At 41.0% G+C, this 17,798-nt stretch overlaps 1 protein-coding gene across 1 annotated transcript in view; it reads left to right on the top strand.

Moving 5' to 3' along the window:
* Positions 1–4,601, top strand: part of EGLN1 (egl-9 family hypoxia inducible factor 1) — a 50,460-nt gene extending 45,859 nt beyond the window's left edge. Inside the window, exons 4-5 of the mRNA XM_060242907.1 lie at positions 725–792; positions 2,101–4,601. Of these exons, the coding sequence (XP_060098890.1) occupies positions 725–792; positions 2,101–2,165 (133 nt within the window). The 3' untranslated portion in view covers positions 2,166–4,601. The remainder of the gene's footprint in view (positions 1–724; positions 793–2,100) is intronic.
* The last annotated feature ends 13,197 nt before the right edge of the window (positions 4,602–17,798 follow it).

Genomic DNA, 17,798 nt, shown 5'->3' with positions numbered 1-17,798 from the left:
CTCTCTCAATATTCCTAATAATCAAATAACCCACTACCAAATGCCCACCTCCCCCAACTTCAGAGGGGATATTCTAGGAACGGTCTGTCACCCAAGGAAGGGGTCTCTTCTAAGAGATCACATCCCTCCTTTTCTGACTGACATCCTCTGACCTCAGGATTCTCAGTCTCCACAAGAGCAGAAGAGCTGTTAATACAGGAGTGGGACTGTTCTGGTAGCTTCTTGAATGTCTTGACCCCTAACCTCTCTCTGTTTCTCCAGGTGTAAAATCTTAGCCTTAGGGGAATGAACCTGCTCCTTGAGAGCCAAGATCTTCATAGGTCAAGTACACACCCATAATTTTCACCCAGTGAGTAGATAATCATAAATGTCACACCCTCTGCAAAACACTGGCTAGCCCCCACTCCCCTACTGATTTAGTTGTTTAAAGGTATTTTAGAGTGAACAGGGCAATTATTTAAAGGTGTATGGATTTCCATAGCAGGAAGGATACAGCAGCTCAAAATGGTATAGTTTTGGGAGATTTTGTGAACAATCATTAGTATGCAAAATAATTATCTCCCTTTTGTAATTGGATATACTGTACAAACTGCTACTTAGGTTATCCTGTCATAATATTTTGTTAAATGGAGCTAGGAAAAGGATCTGTAGAACTGTTGAAATGCTACCTTTTTAATGTGCTACTTACTGTTTCATATCGCTGCTGCTTTTTCTCCTTTTATAGGTACGCAATAACAGTGTGGTATTTTGATGCAGATGAAAGAGCACGCGCTAAAGTAAAATACTTAACAGGTAACATTTCTTTTTTGCTCATGGGTACCATTCTTGTTCAGAAAAAAATAGCTATATGTTAACAAGATGAAGTTTAAGATTATGATATCTGTTTAGATTCAGCAGTGTTGTGGTTCATAAATAAAGTTGAATATAACATGTAGGTAAATGGTAAAATGGGGGGAAATCATAATTTTACTTTTTCCTCCTCTCACCCCTGTAGAGTCTAATCTGGTAACAAAAAACAATTTTTAAAGCTCATAATAAAAATAAATTCAAGCTCTCAAATTATATAGTAGAAAGTGATAAAGCCTATCTCATTCCTGCTTAATTAAGAGCAATCCTAAGCAGGTATACATCTTACCCACTGCCTAGCAGTTGAGCAGTACTGTTGGAACCAATCAGCTTTTTGTTGCGCTTTTGTTTTGCAGTGTTAACTACTTGCATTTCACAGAGCACCCTAATTTTTAATCTTTTGTCATAGTGTAACTCTAAATGGAAATTAATTTACAATGAAAATATGAAACTCAAAATTTTGTAAGTGCAGGGAACTTATTTAATGTTTATGCCTTTCTGTTCTCCCCAGTTGGGACCCAGAGTAGCATACAACATCATTTTTCCTCCTCACATTTTATCCTCACAACAATTCATTTTCAGAGTAGGCTAGGCTGAAAGCATACAACTGGCCCATAGTCACCTAGCAAGCTTCCATGGGAATTAAAACATGGGTTTTCCAGATCTTAATAAGTACCTGAGACTGGAATATATGTATACTATAACAGCTAATCTGTAAATGTAACTGACAAAAAAATGCCTTCATGAAATCTTGCAGCAGCTAATTTAGGTATGAAATGTGTATATTTTACTTAACCCAAAGCTATGCATCTAAAAGGCTTTGCATTCTTGGTAGTATTGTGGTTCTAGAACACATCAGCATTATCTTCCCACAGGCAGGGGGCCCATGAAACTCATGGGGAGGGGGATCCCATCTCCCCCACCCCACCCCCAATGTGGAGCTTTGGAGCTCAACAGTGCTGAGCCCAGAGCAGTTCCCAGCATCCACCACAGTAGATCCTGAAGCAGCTCTTGAATGGCCTGTTGTGGCTCCCAGGCTCCACCACACAGGTTGAGGGGTTTAAACCTCCGTGTGTAATTTTTTTTTTAATTGAAAAATGTTGAAAAATCTGTTTAGCTTCCGTGTGGCCCTGATCTGTGGATTTAGCTGTGTGTGCAGACGGGAATAATGCGTGGCTATTAGAACATGATGTTTAATTCCCCCACACACACTTTTTATGTGTATATATCTGTTTTGTTTTTTTCTTCCCACAGGTGAAAAAGGTGTGAGGGTTGAACTTAATAAACCTTCTGATTCAAACGGAAAAGATATTTTATAAAGTGTTTGATCTAGCAATTCCCTGTGCTACGTCCTGTCTCTTCGCCACCCTTCCCCAAACAGACTTTGGCGCTATCTATTAACTTTTGAATGTGAATAATGGGGAAAAGGAAAATCAACGCCAAATTGACTATTTGAATAAGCAAATATTGGGGTTCAGTTTTGCATCAAATGGATTTCTAACCGCTGAAATATTGTACTACGTGATTGTGACTCCAGTCCTACAACTGCTTATGTGAAGATAAGCAATGAGAAAAAAACAGCTTATACATGAAGTGCCCTACATACAATTTTTCCATTCTTTATATGTTGCCGGATCAGTCATCCAGCTCAATGCTGGTCATATCCCCCCTTTAAAAATACGGTCAGTTTAAATTTTAGATATTTTTTGTATAACCAGGTACAGCTGATTTAAAATTTAGCAAAACAAAAATTATTCTCCAAAATAGCATTTATCTATTTTTGTAAATCTGCTGTTCACACTGTTCTGCTCTTATATAAAACCTAATTTAAAAAAGAGTTGCCAGTAACTGATGATCACTTTGTCTTTACACCTAAAGTCAGAAACAGAGCACTTTAATTACCAGCTAAGAACCCGATTGTTTTATTTTCTTATCTTACACTAATTTGAATTTTTTAAAAGAATGCTGCTGTATTGTGTTGACTTTCTTCTATGAAACTTTTTTAACTGAAACAGATGCCTATCTTAGTTGTCAGTTACTTTCTAAGATTTGTGGTTTTATACATTGAATCCAGAATATGTCTTGTTTGGGTTTTCTAAGTGACGGGGCACTAAGTGAACTTGACACTATCCATACTGTCCTTGGCACAGGGCACTGTGGGTGCATCCAGTAGGAACTTCACCTCTGGGAGCCATTTGATATGAATGGGCGTAACTGAAGAACATAGCTGTGCTCTAATGCAGCTCCTGCTTCTTTCAGTTTGGCTAGTGTAGATGAACTGCCAATTGTATTGTGCCCATAAGTATCATTAGACCCATCTAATGTAAGGGTTTAAAAGCTTTTAGATGTACCAAGACCCTTTTTACTGCCTTGATGGGAGAATTCTGTGCTTGAATAATTTTAAAAAACATCCCCTCTGCCACTGTCTGTAGGGTAATTGAACTTATCACTGATGTTGTTTCCTCTCAGTTACATAGTATCAAGTATGAATGCATTAAGACTGCAGTGCATCACTACAGTTTTAATAAGTAAACACTTTCAAACTGCTGAGTCATTTTCTCCCTAAAATACACTGACCTCTGAGCAATACTAAAGATGTTAATGAGGGAAAAATTACCTCTTGTTTAAGTTGAGGAAGCAATAGAGAATAAAGTTCACTCAACCAGACATGTTTGAAATGTTTATTTTGAAGTGGTGGGTGTATGCTCCAATGTAACCCCCCAAAGGGATCCTTCCACATATTACCAGCCTTGCAGATATGGTTTTTCCCACTTAAATTTTCCATTGCCTGTCCTTTGATCCCTCACTTAAAACAATGTGAGTGTACAGAAATATTTCTGTATATACAACTTTATGACAATTTTAGTCTCTGTATAGTTTGTACTCTTATTAGAGACCTTTTCTATGGAAAGCTGAGTAATTTTTATTAAAAAAGACTTACTATTCATGTAAAACATGAAAAAGATTGTGTTATAGTGACAACTGACAGGAAGGGGAAATTCAGTATTGTGATAGAATTTTAGGGGAACTTTTGGCAAATGTTTGGGGGGGGGGGTTTCCCAAACAATTAGTTGTCAAAAAAATTAACTGTTTGGTTCTTCTCTTCATCCCACTAAATCGGAAGAAAACATATCTACTGTAAGTGCCTCTGCAAACCTGACCAAGGAGTGCAAATCTTTACTGTGGCCTGCAGTGCAATGCACTGCCTTAGGCCTAAAAAACACCATTTCTAACTTCTTATAACAGCTTTTTTATGTTGAGTAGAAGTTTGGTTCTGTGTTAGAAATGCACAACGTAAGCCTTCACCTTTTTATTTTCAGTCACTATATTAAAATTACCAGTGTCTTAAATTTGTGCTTGTCGGGGAGATTTAAAGTGTGCTTAAGTCTCTCAGTTTACTTACAAAAGGTCATCAAATTGGGTCTTCTAACATCCGTTTAGAAACTGTTCATGTCAGTAAAATCTTCAGCCTTGGGCATCTCCAAGCAGGAAGCTGTTTCAGACTATTTTTAAACTATCTTATGGCCTGTATATGTGTTTAGTCCTGGTTAAAGATAAAGCTTCATGATGCTATTTTTATTTTGTGACATTAGCCAGCTGCAAAACACAATACTTTTATCTAGCAGGCAAAGAAATTCAGGATTCATTTGCAGATTTCCTATAAAGTCATGTAATTTCTGAAAAGCAGTGTTCATTTCTGAAAGTGCTTGTAAAGCTAATCTAATTAAAAGGATGTATAAAGGTTCTTGAAACAATGTGGTGATTTGTAATTATATAACTTTTTAAAAACCCACTCCACAGCAACTAATTAGTAATCTGATAAGTGGTGTGTGTGTGTCTGTTTTTAGTAGTTGGTGACATTGCAGCTGCAGTCAAGAGTCTCCTATTGGTTTCATTTATAAACCGTTTTTAATTATCTAGATGTGATTGTTTTTACAGGAGAAGAGGCTGGGGATGGGGCAAAGGACCAACTATAGCCTAACTCACTACTACCAATGTAAACATTCTCCGATCATGTGGAAAGACTGTCTCAATTTTTAATAAGTATTACTTTATTTTTACCCCCTTTGCCAACTAGTGGGGACCCAAAGTAGCTTGTGTTACTCTCCTTTTCTGCATTGTATCCTCACAACAACCCCTGACAGATAGGCTAAATGAGGGATTGTGACCAGCCCAGAATCATCTAGCAAGCTCCACGGGAGAGTGGGATTTTGAACCTGGGTCTCCCAAGATCCTAGTGTAACATTCTAGCCACTACAACTACACTGGCTCAGCCTCATATAAGGAAGACTGTTCTTTACATTGTTCAAAAAATGCTGAAGCTTAATCTGGTTTTTAAGAAAATACAGATTAAAGGAAAATACGCATGAATACATTTCGTATGTTGCTGAATGTAATACGGGTATGCAAAAGAGACATATCTTAGTGCTCACAGTAATTATATATGAAAGACAGAAACAGCAGATAAAAATGATTTTAATTCCATATTGAGAAGGGTATGCTTATTATAGTTAGATATTGGGAGTATTATTGTATTTAAAGGTTAGAGAATATTGGAACCGTATGCTCATTACTTAATAAATAGGCAAACATGCTCTTCCCTATATGGAATTGAAATGGGTAGGGGGGGGAATGCTAAGGAAAGAGGCCCCTGCCTCTTCACCTGATAATTGGCACCTTTACCTTTCAAATTGTAAAAGTCCATTATTTTCTATGGAGAAAGGCCTCTAGACCAGGGAAGCCAGTTCTACCCCGATATGGAAAAAGGCCATTTAAAATTTAAAGGACAAACAATTGTTATGGAAGTCACCCTGGTTCTCTTGTTTAGCTGAGGTTCCAATATAGGTAGCAAGGTGATAAGTTTAAAGATTTATATGTCAGGCAGATAGGTGATCAGAGAGAACAAGTCTGCAAATGATCATCCCCGCCAAGGGTGGTGGGCACATTACATAAGCAGTTACACCTTTACAAAAGAAAACCAGGAAGATAATCTGCAAGATCAAAGGAACATGTAGTACTGCATCCCATATTCAAAGAACTGGCAGACCTCCATCTTTCTGAGTTAGTCTTGAGGTTTTTCTTCAGATGTCCTGAACCTTCTGCTAAACTCTTTGGCTGACCTGGGTTACTATTATGCCTCTAAAATGGTTCAGGTTGTGCTAAGAACAGCTCCTTGAAACTCATACTACACTCTGCTGTGAGATGCTGAAATAAAGGATAATAGGCCTGACCTCCAGAAGCCGCCTAGTATTTCCTGTTCCTGTGGTGCTGCCAAGTGGGTGGGGGTTATCAAGAAGACTGCCCACTATTTTCACACTGTTGAGTCAGGCTCTGCCATCAGCAATACCAGCAGCAGGACTTTTATATGGCAGGAAGGTTTGTAATTCACCAGAGCTGCTAGGTAGTCTGCAGCTGCTTCCTGGCCCTTTATTATGGATGGTCTATCACCTGTTAATTTCAGTGATTTGCAGCCATTATCTGTGCGGGTAGGCCTGGCCTCTCCTTTTTAGGGGCCGAGTCTTCCTATTGAAATTGGCCTTTTAAAAATAATTTAAAGAGCGGACATGCTGACTTTCAACTGTATAGCTCTTTCTCTCCTGTGACCTACAGGTCTTAAATATAAGTCAATCCCAGGTCTTCTTGAGTACAAGTCAATCTACAGGTCTTGAGTACAAGTCAACCCCAGCTAAGAATAAAAGGAAAAATTCAATCTAGAAAGGACAGGCTACAACCATATTAGATTTCTTACCACAAACTGCCTGAACTCTCATGTCCTGAACAAGAAATTTAGCTGAGAAAAGAATATTTGGTGGCCTAGAATCCATTAAAAATCTAGTAACTAAAATATTTAGGGGAAACCTGTTTCACTGGAACATGTGGTTTTATCCATTTCTCTCTAGCCTTATACCATAGACATTCAAATAGAACATGTTTCACAGTTTCTATAGTCCCTAAACCACAACCACAGTAGCTACCTGGATATGGTATACTAATATATGGCATTCAGAGATCACAGACAGTGCATTTAATCTTGCAAACATAATTGCTGGCCTGTATCTTGGAACTGTAAGGTTAAACAAGCAATTTGGGATTCTAAAATGCTAAAATAATAGGTGGTAGACCTGGTGCCTAGAGGCTGCCTATTTCCTTTCCTGCATAGTCAAGAAGCCTGCCCACTATCTTCTCCATTGTCAGTTCTTCCAGCACTGGTGGCAGCACTGGTCCCTTTTAAAGGGCATGAAAGGCCTATAGCACCCTGGTGCCACCAGATAACTTTCAGGTTTTTTCCAGGCTCTTTCCATACATTTCAGCACCTTTGGGTTGGGTGCCTATGCCTTACCTTCTAAAATTTGAAAAGCCATTATTTTTAGTGGAGGTAAACCTGAGTTTCAGCCACTGCAGTTTCATTTGTATGACTCCTGATTCTAATATCAGGAGGGATAACAGTAAACGCAGGTCATAGCATAAAGACAAGTGGCAGTGTAAGATATTGCCATCTCAACCCAATACCCTTAATACTAGGTTGATAATCTCCAGCTGCATAACCCTAATGGAAAAAACCCCAGAGTAAATAAGTAACAGTAACCATGATGAGGATGGGTTGTATAATTTGGCAGATATTTAGCTTGATTAAACTGGAAGCATGCGAGATAGCTAATTCTTCATAAACTGTGTTACTACCTGTTTGTGCCATGCATGAGTATATACAGGCCTCCAATGGGTATGCTAAAGGTTTTTACTTGTTACTTGATTAGGGAATTACGTGAAAAGAATAATGAATTCATTTGTTATTCCAACTAGGTGTATGAAGAGAAATACATCATTTCAGGCTGCTGCAGCTCCATGTAGTCCTTTAAAATTCTAGATAAAATTATCTTCCTATTGTACAAGGAATAGAAAGACACACAGGTGAGCATAGCCTATAGCCGCGTTATGAAATAGATGATTAACTGATGTTGTATATCCTCTTAACATTTCTCAGGTAAAAATTAGGAAATTTGTGATCTTATATTACCATCCATTATAGCCTGCTTCACCTGTAGTGGGGAAAAGTGAAATACTGAGGTGGTAGAATGGATTACAAGTGGGGAAGTCAAATGTTAGGGGATCAGGCATGTGGTAAGGCATTCTTCAAGGGGAAAAAAACCCAGCTTCCACAGCAAGCAAAGTACATGGGTAGAAACTAAACTGTCCTTTCTTTTTAAAAATTTATGTTTCTAAACTTCAAGTTCCAGATCAATGTAAGAGAACACTGCAAGCCAGAACCCACCAGCTGCTTTTAGTGCTGTAGTGCACTGTTTAGCTGCTGCATGTCTGGTAATGTATGGCTGTGAGAGTTGGACCATAAGGAAGACTGAGTGCAGAAGAAGAGATGCTTTCAAGCTGTGGTGCTGGAGAAGAATCTTGAGAGTCCCTTGGACTGCAAGAAGATCAAATTAGTCCTAAGGGAAATCAACCCTGACTGTTCCCTGGAAGGTCAGATGCTGAAGCTGAAGCTCAAATACTTTGGCCACCAAATGAGAAGGGAGCACTCACTGGAGAAGATCCTGATGCTGGGAAAGAGAAGGCAAAAGAAAGGGACGGCAAAAGATGAGATAGCTGGACAGCATTACTGATGTAACTAACACAAATTTGAGCAGACTTCAGAGGATGGTGGAAGACAGGAGGGCCTGGCATGACTTTGTCCATGGGGTCACAAAGAGTCGGAATCGACTGTGCGACTGAACAAAAAGCCTGTGCCACCTCATTCTACCTGTGAGCCAGACCTATTGCAGCTCAGAGATGGCTATTTTTTTGCTTGTTCTATTCATATGTTGTAAGCCTCCTTGAGCTCCACAAGGAAGAAAGGCAACAAATACATATTTTAACTAAATAAATATACCCGGTAAAGATCCTGCACTGGCTTCTGACAATAACCATTTCCTGATTATCTTTGTGGTCCCAGTGCTTATGTTTATGATGGACTAATTGCAACTGAAACATAGCAGCTCTTGCTATCTGGATAGATTAGTAAGATGGTGGTTGGAAGAGACACAAGTATGCACATGCTGATAAGTATCCCCTTCCCAAAGGTAAAATGGGGACAGTGATGTACCAGAAGTAAAGGTAAGAAAGTACAAAGGATGGAGGGGTATGCGCATTCTCTGGACCAGCCCTGAAATCATCTCAACCTAAACATGATTAATCATTTTCACTCGTGACTCAGTAAAATCAGCACACATCTCTTGTACTGTATGTTCAGCATTCAGAATGGCTTTGCTAAATCTAATGTGACAACAGGCCAAGTGTGACAAAGGGTCCCCCTGGTGTCCAATAATATAGGTGCAAATTCCTAAAACTATCCTGTTTTGACAAACCTTTAACTTCTTCCCTTTATTATTTCACTAACAGTTGAGTGTAGCCTCATTTTATCTCAGTCTCTCTCCCCCCCCCCTCTTCCCTGTGATTATCAAGCATTTTGTACTTCATCCCCCAGTTTAAAGGCATCTGCCTCTTGTGCTGACCTTCCAATGGCTGTCCAGACATAGCCTGTGCCTTGGCACCATTTCACCAGTCATTACCCAACTCCCAATTCATGTCACATGAACAGCACTGTTCTCTTCCCTTTGAGAGCTGAGAAACAAAAGTTTCTCAGGTGCTGCAGATGCCCCTCATGTTTCAGTAATTAAGGGAGGGGATGAGCAATTCCCAAATTCTCTGTGCTTTTCAGCTGTTCAGTTATTGTGGCAAAATTTTATGTTGGTCTAAAAATCCTCCAGGAGTTGTTTGAGGAGCCCTGTGGCACAGAGTGGAAAGCTGCAGTACTGCAGTCCAAGCTCTGCTCACAACCTGAGTTTGATCATGGTAGAAGCTGGGTTCAGGTAGCTGGCTCAAGGTTGACTCAGCCTTCCATCCTTCCGAGATCGGTAAAATGAGTACTCAGCTTGCTGGGGGTAAAGTGTAGAAGACTGGGGAAGGCAATGGCAAACCACCTCGTAAAAAGTTGGCCGTGAAAATGTAATGCGATGTCACCCCAGAGTCGGAAATGACTGGTGCTTGCACAGGAGATTACCTTTTTAAAAATCAGTTTCCTCTAGGGCAGGATTGTCAAACTCATTTGTTAGGAGGGCCGGATCTGACACAAATGGGACTTTGTGGGGCCGGGCCATGAGTGTCATAAAATATGTCAGGTAGTGGAGATATAAACTTTAAAATGGACACGGACAAACCCAATTAAAGATATTTCTTAACACTTAAAATACAAACATGCTTAAAATTCTTCCAGTGGTTTAAATTGGAAAGGTGGGGGACTAGTGGAATTTGGCAATGCAATTTTTAAAATAAAACATCAAGAAAAAGCACAAGGCTCTGACTGTGGAAACAATGAAATGGCATTGTAAACTTCTCCCCACCAGTCTACTCAGATTAGCAAAGCCTCAGTATAATATTCCCCTTTGGCTGTGGGTTCCCACATTTGAGTACTCACTAGGTTAGGTCCATTCAGAAGAGATAAGCTGACTGAAAGCATCAACCCTTGTTTGCAAGGACACAATTCCAGGAAGCATGAGTTTCAGATAGCTATAGGAAAGCTGAAAATGTAACCATCTCCACTCGATTTGAAACTACTGCAGAGTACAGAAAAAGCTGCAAGGAAAATGTGGAATGGATCTTAAAATCCACCCCACGTTTTCCTTGTAGCTGCCAGCAAAGAAAGGCAGGAAGAACCTGGGACTCAGCCTGCAAGCTTCAAAGGGTGCTTCAAAGAGCCTGTGAAGCTCCCAGGCTGAAACTGAAAGAGTCTCAGCCTGGAAGCTTCAAAGAGCCTGGGAGCTTCAAAGGGTAGGGACAAGAAGGGGAGGAGGGGGGAGAAAAGAGCCCTGTAGGCCTGATCAAAGCCTTGGGTGGGCCAGATCTGGCCTGCGGGCCAGGTGTTTGACACCCCTGCTCTAGGGAATAAATAATGCTGATTTCCACATTCCAGAAGTTCAGGTACTGTAGTATGGCTAATACCTGAGTTCCCATGGAATAACACTACTTCCTTGGTAACTAATTTTTTGATGCCAAAACTTGTACCTGTGCCAACCCAGTCTGTAATATTGCAACAGTGGTTTCATTAGACTGTTTGCTGGGGTTTTTTTGCTTTTAAACATTAAAACCTATAGTTTAATTATTTTTAAAATTTCTCCCTTACCATTCCATCTGATTTGAACTTTGGGGCAGCTTACAAAATATATAACACAAAAAAACACTACTAACGCAACAAAACTGCAATTAAAGTATAGTTGAAATAGCAAATCATACAAAGGACCTAGGAATCTATCAGTTTTAATATACGTTTATGAATAGATTGGTCTTTGAACTGATAATTGAGTGTTTCCTCATTCTCTTTAGTATCAGAACAAAATATTTGGAAATCTAAAAGGGGTTTGGTGGAACTTGTCACATCAATAGCTTCTTTTTTACAGCTTTATTTTTAGAAATGTCAAGAGATTTTAAGTCCAATAATCCATGCAGTGTACCTAAGCTTCTATTTTCACTTGGAATGCTTTCACCAGTCTCAGCCTTTTCCCAGGTAACAGGGTAATACAAGGGTTTAGATTACATTCTAGAAGAGTAAAGGAATAAACTATATTTTATGGTATGCTGTGCACCCTTCCAGATTTTGCTTCCACTAATAGAGGAAGAACTGCTTTATAAAAGTTGTACCTTAAACTTCATTTTCTGCAAATGGATTTTAGAAGATGGATTTGCTGAGACTTGACTTGGTGAATTTGTCAGTGTGGTCTCTTCTCATGTTAATAGATAGGGATGGGCACAAACTGGGAAAATGCGGTTTGGTTCATGGTTTGCAGCGTGCACAGTTTGCAAACCACAGACTATCACAATTTTTTTTATGTTAGATGAACTGGTTCAGTTTGCATAGTTTATGACATAGAACACCCCACCTGGTGTGCTAGAAACTGCAAACTTGCAGATCTCTGTCTGATTCTCCTCTACTTGCTGTCCAAGTTTGGTGCAGATTAGATTTACAGGCTCTGAGTTGCAGCTCCCAAAGAAAGTGCTTTCAGGGGAAATGACGGGCAGGTTCAGGAGTGTAATTTTCACCCAGTGAGTAGATAATCATAAATGTCACACCCTCTGCAAAACACTGGCTAGCCCCCACTCCCCTACTGATTTAGTTGTTTAAAGGTATTTTAGAGTGAACAGGGCAATTATTTAAAGGTGTATGGATTTCCATAGCAGGAAGGATACAGCAGCTCAAAATGGTATAGTTTTGGGAGATTTTGTGAACAATCATTAGTATGCAAAATAATTATCTCCCTTTTGTAATTGGATATACTGTACAAACTGCTACTTAGGTTATCCTGTCATAATATTTTGTTAAATGGAGCTAGGAAAAGGATCTGTAGAACTGTTGAAATGCTACCTTTTTAATGTGCTACTTACTGTTTCATATCGCTGCTGCTTTTTCTCCTTTTATAGGTACGCAATAACAGTGTGGTATTTTGATGCAGATGAAAGAGCACGCGCTAAAGTAAAATACTTAACAGGTAACATTTCTTTTTTGCTCATGGGTACCATTCTTGTTCAGAAAAAAATAGCTATATGTTAACAAGATGAAGTTTAAGATTATGATATCTGTTTAGATTCAGCAGTGTTGTGGTTCATAAATAAAGTTGAATATAACATGTAGGTAAATGGTAAAATGGGGGGAAATCATAATTTTACTTTTTCCTCCTCTCACCCCTGTAGAGTCTAATCTGGTAACAAAAAACAATTTTTAAAGCTCATAATAAAAATAAATTCAAGCTCTCAAATTATATAGTAGAAAGTGATAAAGCCTATCTCATTCCTGCTTAATTAAGAGCAATCCTAAGCAGGTATACATCTTACCCACTGCCTAGCAGTTGAGCAGTACTGTTGGAACCAATCAGCTTTTTGTTGCGCTTTTGTTTTGCAGTGTTAACTACTTGCATTTCACAGAGCACCCTAATTTTTAATCTTTTGTCATAGTGTAACTCTAAATGGAAATTAATTTACAATGAAAATATGAAACTCAAAATTTTGTAAGTGCAGGGAACTTATTTAATGTTTATGCCTTTCTGTTCTCCCCAGTTGGGACCCAGAGTAGCATACAACATCATTTTTCCAGATGCTGCACAAGTAGAAACACCAAGCTCACAACAGATCTTTGGCTGACATTCCTCTACTTGCCATCTGAGCTTGGTGAGTATTGGATTTACAGGGTCTAAATTATGCCCCCCCCCCCACCAAAAGGCGCCCTCATCCTCCACTGAAAGCAATGGAAAAAGCAGCAAAAAAAGCAAGGGCAATAGAAGGCCAGCAGAACAGAATCAAAGTCCCAGAGAATCTCTGCAGTAGAGATTGAAGGGGGGCATTTTTGCAAGCCAAGCAGAACCAGTGCCAGTGTGGCAATTCAAACCAACAGGACTAAGGTCAAGCCAGGAAAGTGATTTTGGGGGGAAATGTCAGGCACAGGTTCAAAAGTGTACAGAATGGACCCCCTGCACGCTACATACATCAAACACACAGGGAACTTCACCCTACCACCCACTCCTCTACAATCTCTCCAAGTTGGGGCAGATTACATTTCTGGTGTCCCAGTTACAGACACCCTCCCCCCAAAAAAGAAAGGTCTCCCCAGTGCTGTGTCTGGAAAAGACAGCTGTGGTTACAGAAGTCTATGGAACAGCTCAGGAACAAGCCAGTGACACCAAAACCACAGTGAAACTTCACCTGAGCTGACACATACCCCACCAGAAACAAGGCAAGCATCCTCCCTATACTTTCAGGGAGGGCCCAGACTCCAAAGGCAGGCTCTGAAGGACAGAAATGCAGGAATGACATACGTCCAACAAGGACTCCTCAAAGGTACTCCACAGTAGCTTGGCAGGTACCCCAGCCTCACCAGAGCAGTGGAAATCAAAGTTTTCCATTTTAAGTGATGACAACTACATAAAGGCAGACATGACAAAATACTTCCAACAGCCCCCCCCCCCCCAAAGTAATCTCATAACAGCTTGGCAGGCACACCAGCCCTGCCAGACCAGTGTGAATCAGGGCTTTCTATTTAAAATGATTAGTGATACGAGAGAAAGGCAGACATCTGACGGGCTCCCCAAAGTTACCCCACAATGACAGCTTGGTGGGCACTCTGGTCCCACCAGACAAGCAAGTGAAGCATGCCCAATGCCTACAACTCTCAGTTCATGGCCTGGGGGCTCTCTGAAGAGGCAAAATACTTGTTACTGCCCAGAGACACCAGCAGTTGCTAACACACTGGAGTGGAAAGTGATTGGGTGGGTGGGTGGGTGGGGGAGAGAGTCCTGCCCTTCCACATCCCAACTCCCTGTTGCTGCTTATGCCTCAACTGTAGCTCTGTGTGGTCCCTCCCAGCACAGCACCAGAAAGTACTAGTGCCTCCCACCTTCTCCAACCCTAGGGCCACAGTTTAGCAAAATGTCCACACCCTCCCCAGCAGAGTACCACACTCCTGTCTGGAGGAGTGCAAACCCACCACAGCAGTTGTCCTCATCTGTCTTCTGCAGGCACTTTCAAAGGAGGCACCCCAGTATGTTGCCACTGGAGGAAAAAGTGGTGGCCAGTGGGGAGAAGAGGCCCACTCCTCAGCAGCATGAAGTAGAGTGGGAGCAGTAGGCCCCTCCAACAAAGACATCCTATACTTGGATTGCTGTGGGTGGGATATCATGGTGGCCTATCCTCCTCAAGAGTTCAAAAGGGCTATGTGGAGGGCCCAGGAAGCAGTCACTCACCTTGTAATTGGTGAGATGATTGCTGTAGGTGGCCAGCCCTTCTCCCTTGTTGAGGACTTAGCCTTTCACTGGTGCAGTGGCAATGGCCAAGGCTCAAATCTCAAGAATACAAGGTCATGGCAGACTTCTGGAGCACCCAACAGAATTGTCAGAGGCATGGCCTAGGCCCCAGGAGGGGATAGTCCTGTCACAGGGATACAAAGTGGTTTTCCTCAATGTGCAGGAGATGGATGCAGACTACATGGTGCAAAACACTGCCACTGTGTGATACCAAAAAACCCAAGGGAGTGGAAAGGCAGAGGCGATATCTGTGGCTACATGGTCATGGACACTGGCTGAGTTGAAATGTGTGCACCTCAACAGTGTTGTCTGCCTGGTGCACATGCTTCAGCTGGTGGTGAAGGATGCTCTGGAGCTGAGGAGTGCTCCCAAGGCCACCTGGGATGCTGCATCCTTTGAGATGCAGTCCTTGCTCAAGAGACCCACTGGTGCCTGGATGTCCACTTTGGCTCAGCATTGTCTGCCTGTCTGATGTGCGAGAGAGGCAGGGAGATGGGGATGAGGAACTCCACCTATGCCATGATTGTGCACTTAGTGGAGCAGAGGAGCATCATACAACATGTTATCTCCTCCATGACAACCCTGTGAGAGAAAGAGGAAACTGCTAGAGATTTAGGGATGGAGGCTGGAGCCGACAGGGACTTCAGTGGGTTACAAAGCCATAGAGACCACTCTGTAAATCATCCATTTATCCAGGGGAACTGGTCTCTGTATTCTGGAGATGAGCTGTAATTCTTAGAGCCAGTTTGCAGAGTCTAATATGGAGAACTGGATTTGATTCTCCACTCCTCCACATGCAGCCAGCTAGGTGACTCTTGGTCAGTCACAAAGTCTCTCAGAGCTGTTCTCTCAAGAGCAGTTCTCAAAAGAGCTCTCACAGGATATCTGTTCTGGGGAGAGAAAGGGAAGGAGATTGTAAGCCACTCTAAGAGACTGGATGAAGTGTGGGGTATAAATCCAACTCTTCTTCTGGAAAATCCCCCCAGAGTCCCCATCACTAGATGCTATGCAAGGGTCAAACAGGGGCAATGTCATTTATCTTCAAATGGTTTGCATATTCAGGAATTAGATCAAATTATGATGCATGTCAAGGCAGGACAGTTCTCACAGCTGGGAAGAAAGCCAGTGAATAAGATTTGAAGGGGTAGGGTGGAAAAGAGCTGTGGCTCAGTGGTAAAGCATCTGCTTTGCATGCAGAACGTCCCAGGTTCAATCTCTGACATCTTCAGCTAAAAAATACTAAGCAGTAGATGATGTGGCTGTCCTCTGCTTGAGAAGAAGACTGCAGATTTATACCCTGCCCTGTGAGGTGGATGGGGCTGAGAGAATTCTCATAGAAGCTGCTCTTTCAAGGACAACTCTTGTGAGAGTCATAGCTGACCCAAGGCCATTCCAGCAGCTCTAACTGGAGGAGTGGGGAATCAAACCCGGTTCTCCCAGATAAGAGTCCATACCAAACTGGCTCTGGAGAGCCACTGCCATTCTGAGTATACAAATACTGACTTCTGATTGTCTGATTCAGTATAAGGCAACTTCATGGATGTGTGTGTTCATGGGGAGGTTGGTTAACAGAGTAAAATCCTGTGATAGTTTTGGCCACCTAATGACACATTTTCTAGCCACTGCAACTGATTCGTTTTTTTGAACATGCAAACAAGAGATATTAAGAAACCTGTAGGCATTAAGGTCTTAGGATCCACAAAGTATCTTTGGTGATGTCACAATGTATATAGTTGAAACCATGTTGCTGAAATTTTGCCTAGAAGTGTATCCTAATTAGGGATGGGCACGAACCAGAAAAATTGGGTTCCTGTCAGTTCATGGCCAAACCATAAATCAAACTAGTTAATGGCCCCACAAATCCCATTTAAAGGCCCCCAAAACAACTGAGTGATGGGGAGCAGCCTGTTTGATGTAACGGTTAAGAGTGGTAGACTCTAATTTGATTCACCACCCTTCCACATAAAGCCAGCTGGGTGATTTTGGGTCAATATGTTGTCGAAGATTTTTGGGTCAATCATAGTTCTCTCAGAATTCTCAGCCCCACCTGTTGTAAGGAGATGAAGCGAAGGTGATTGTAAGCTGCTTTTGAGACTCCTTTGGGTAGTGAAGGGCAGGGTATAAAACCAATTCTTCTTCTCTGCCATTGCTCAGCTGTTTTTGCAGCTTTCAGGAAAACATGGGTTTAAAAGGACTCAGAGCCCATTTAAACCCCTGCTTTTTGCTCTATTCATGAACCGCTTCAAAAGTTCATGATGGTAAACCCATGATGAACTTTAGTTCATGAACCACAAAAGCAGGGCAAAATTTATCATGAGCTTTGTTTTGTGATTCAGTTCATGACCATCTCTAATCTTACTATGTAAAATATAAAAACCCAGTACAATTTCAGAGGTGCTTGAACAAATCAGTTTTATGCCTCTTTATTTCTATACATTGCAGAAATCAGTATTACTTTCTTTGGGAAATTGTCTTAATATATAAAACACAAAGGCACACATTATTTCAACTTTAAAAGCTGTTTGGTCTTAATAAGCTCTGTTTGGAACTGATCTTATTTTATGGTCAGAACTTTCATGCATCCACTCAAACCCATGCATAAACCTTTTTCATCCCCAACTGTAGGAGACACTAGGTGGACTCTTACATTCCAAGCTGGTCTTAGAGAAATAAAGCCAAATGTCACATTTCTGTGCCCATATCACCATGCCAAGCTTAGTGAATAATTTCACATGTGAATCAAGAGTTCTGAATGTATTCTTCCTTTAGAACTATGTGAAGACAGCCAAGTTTTGCACACAAAAACTGATGCAGTGGCAAAAAACCAACAAGGACAGTGGCTTTCAGCCTAAGCAGTGTTTCTCCCTTCAATTGACTTCAATGGGTTTAGAAGGGTATAGCTTTGCTTAAGGTTGTACTGTTTGCCTGTCATGCTTTTATTTAAAACTGTTGTAATGTATTTGGAGCTCTTTCACTTGAATGTTTATACTGGATCCTTGAGAAACTTATTTTCACCTGTAGCTTTTCCCACCACCACTCAATTGGCACAATATTTTCAGAGAGTATACCCCCTCACTTAGTGATTCCTTCCCTCCAATTCCAAATTTCATGCAGATG

Source organism: Heteronotia binoei, chromosome 1 (assembly GCF_032191835.1).
Source record: "Heteronotia binoei isolate CCM8104 ecotype False Entrance Well chromosome 1, APGP_CSIRO_Hbin_v1, whole genome shotgun sequence".
NCBI lineage: Eukaryota > Metazoa > Chordata > Lepidosauria > Squamata > Gekkonidae > Heteronotia > Heteronotia binoei.
Note: the sequence above shows the minus strand (reverse complement) of the source record. Positions and strands in the feature narration are given on the sequence as shown.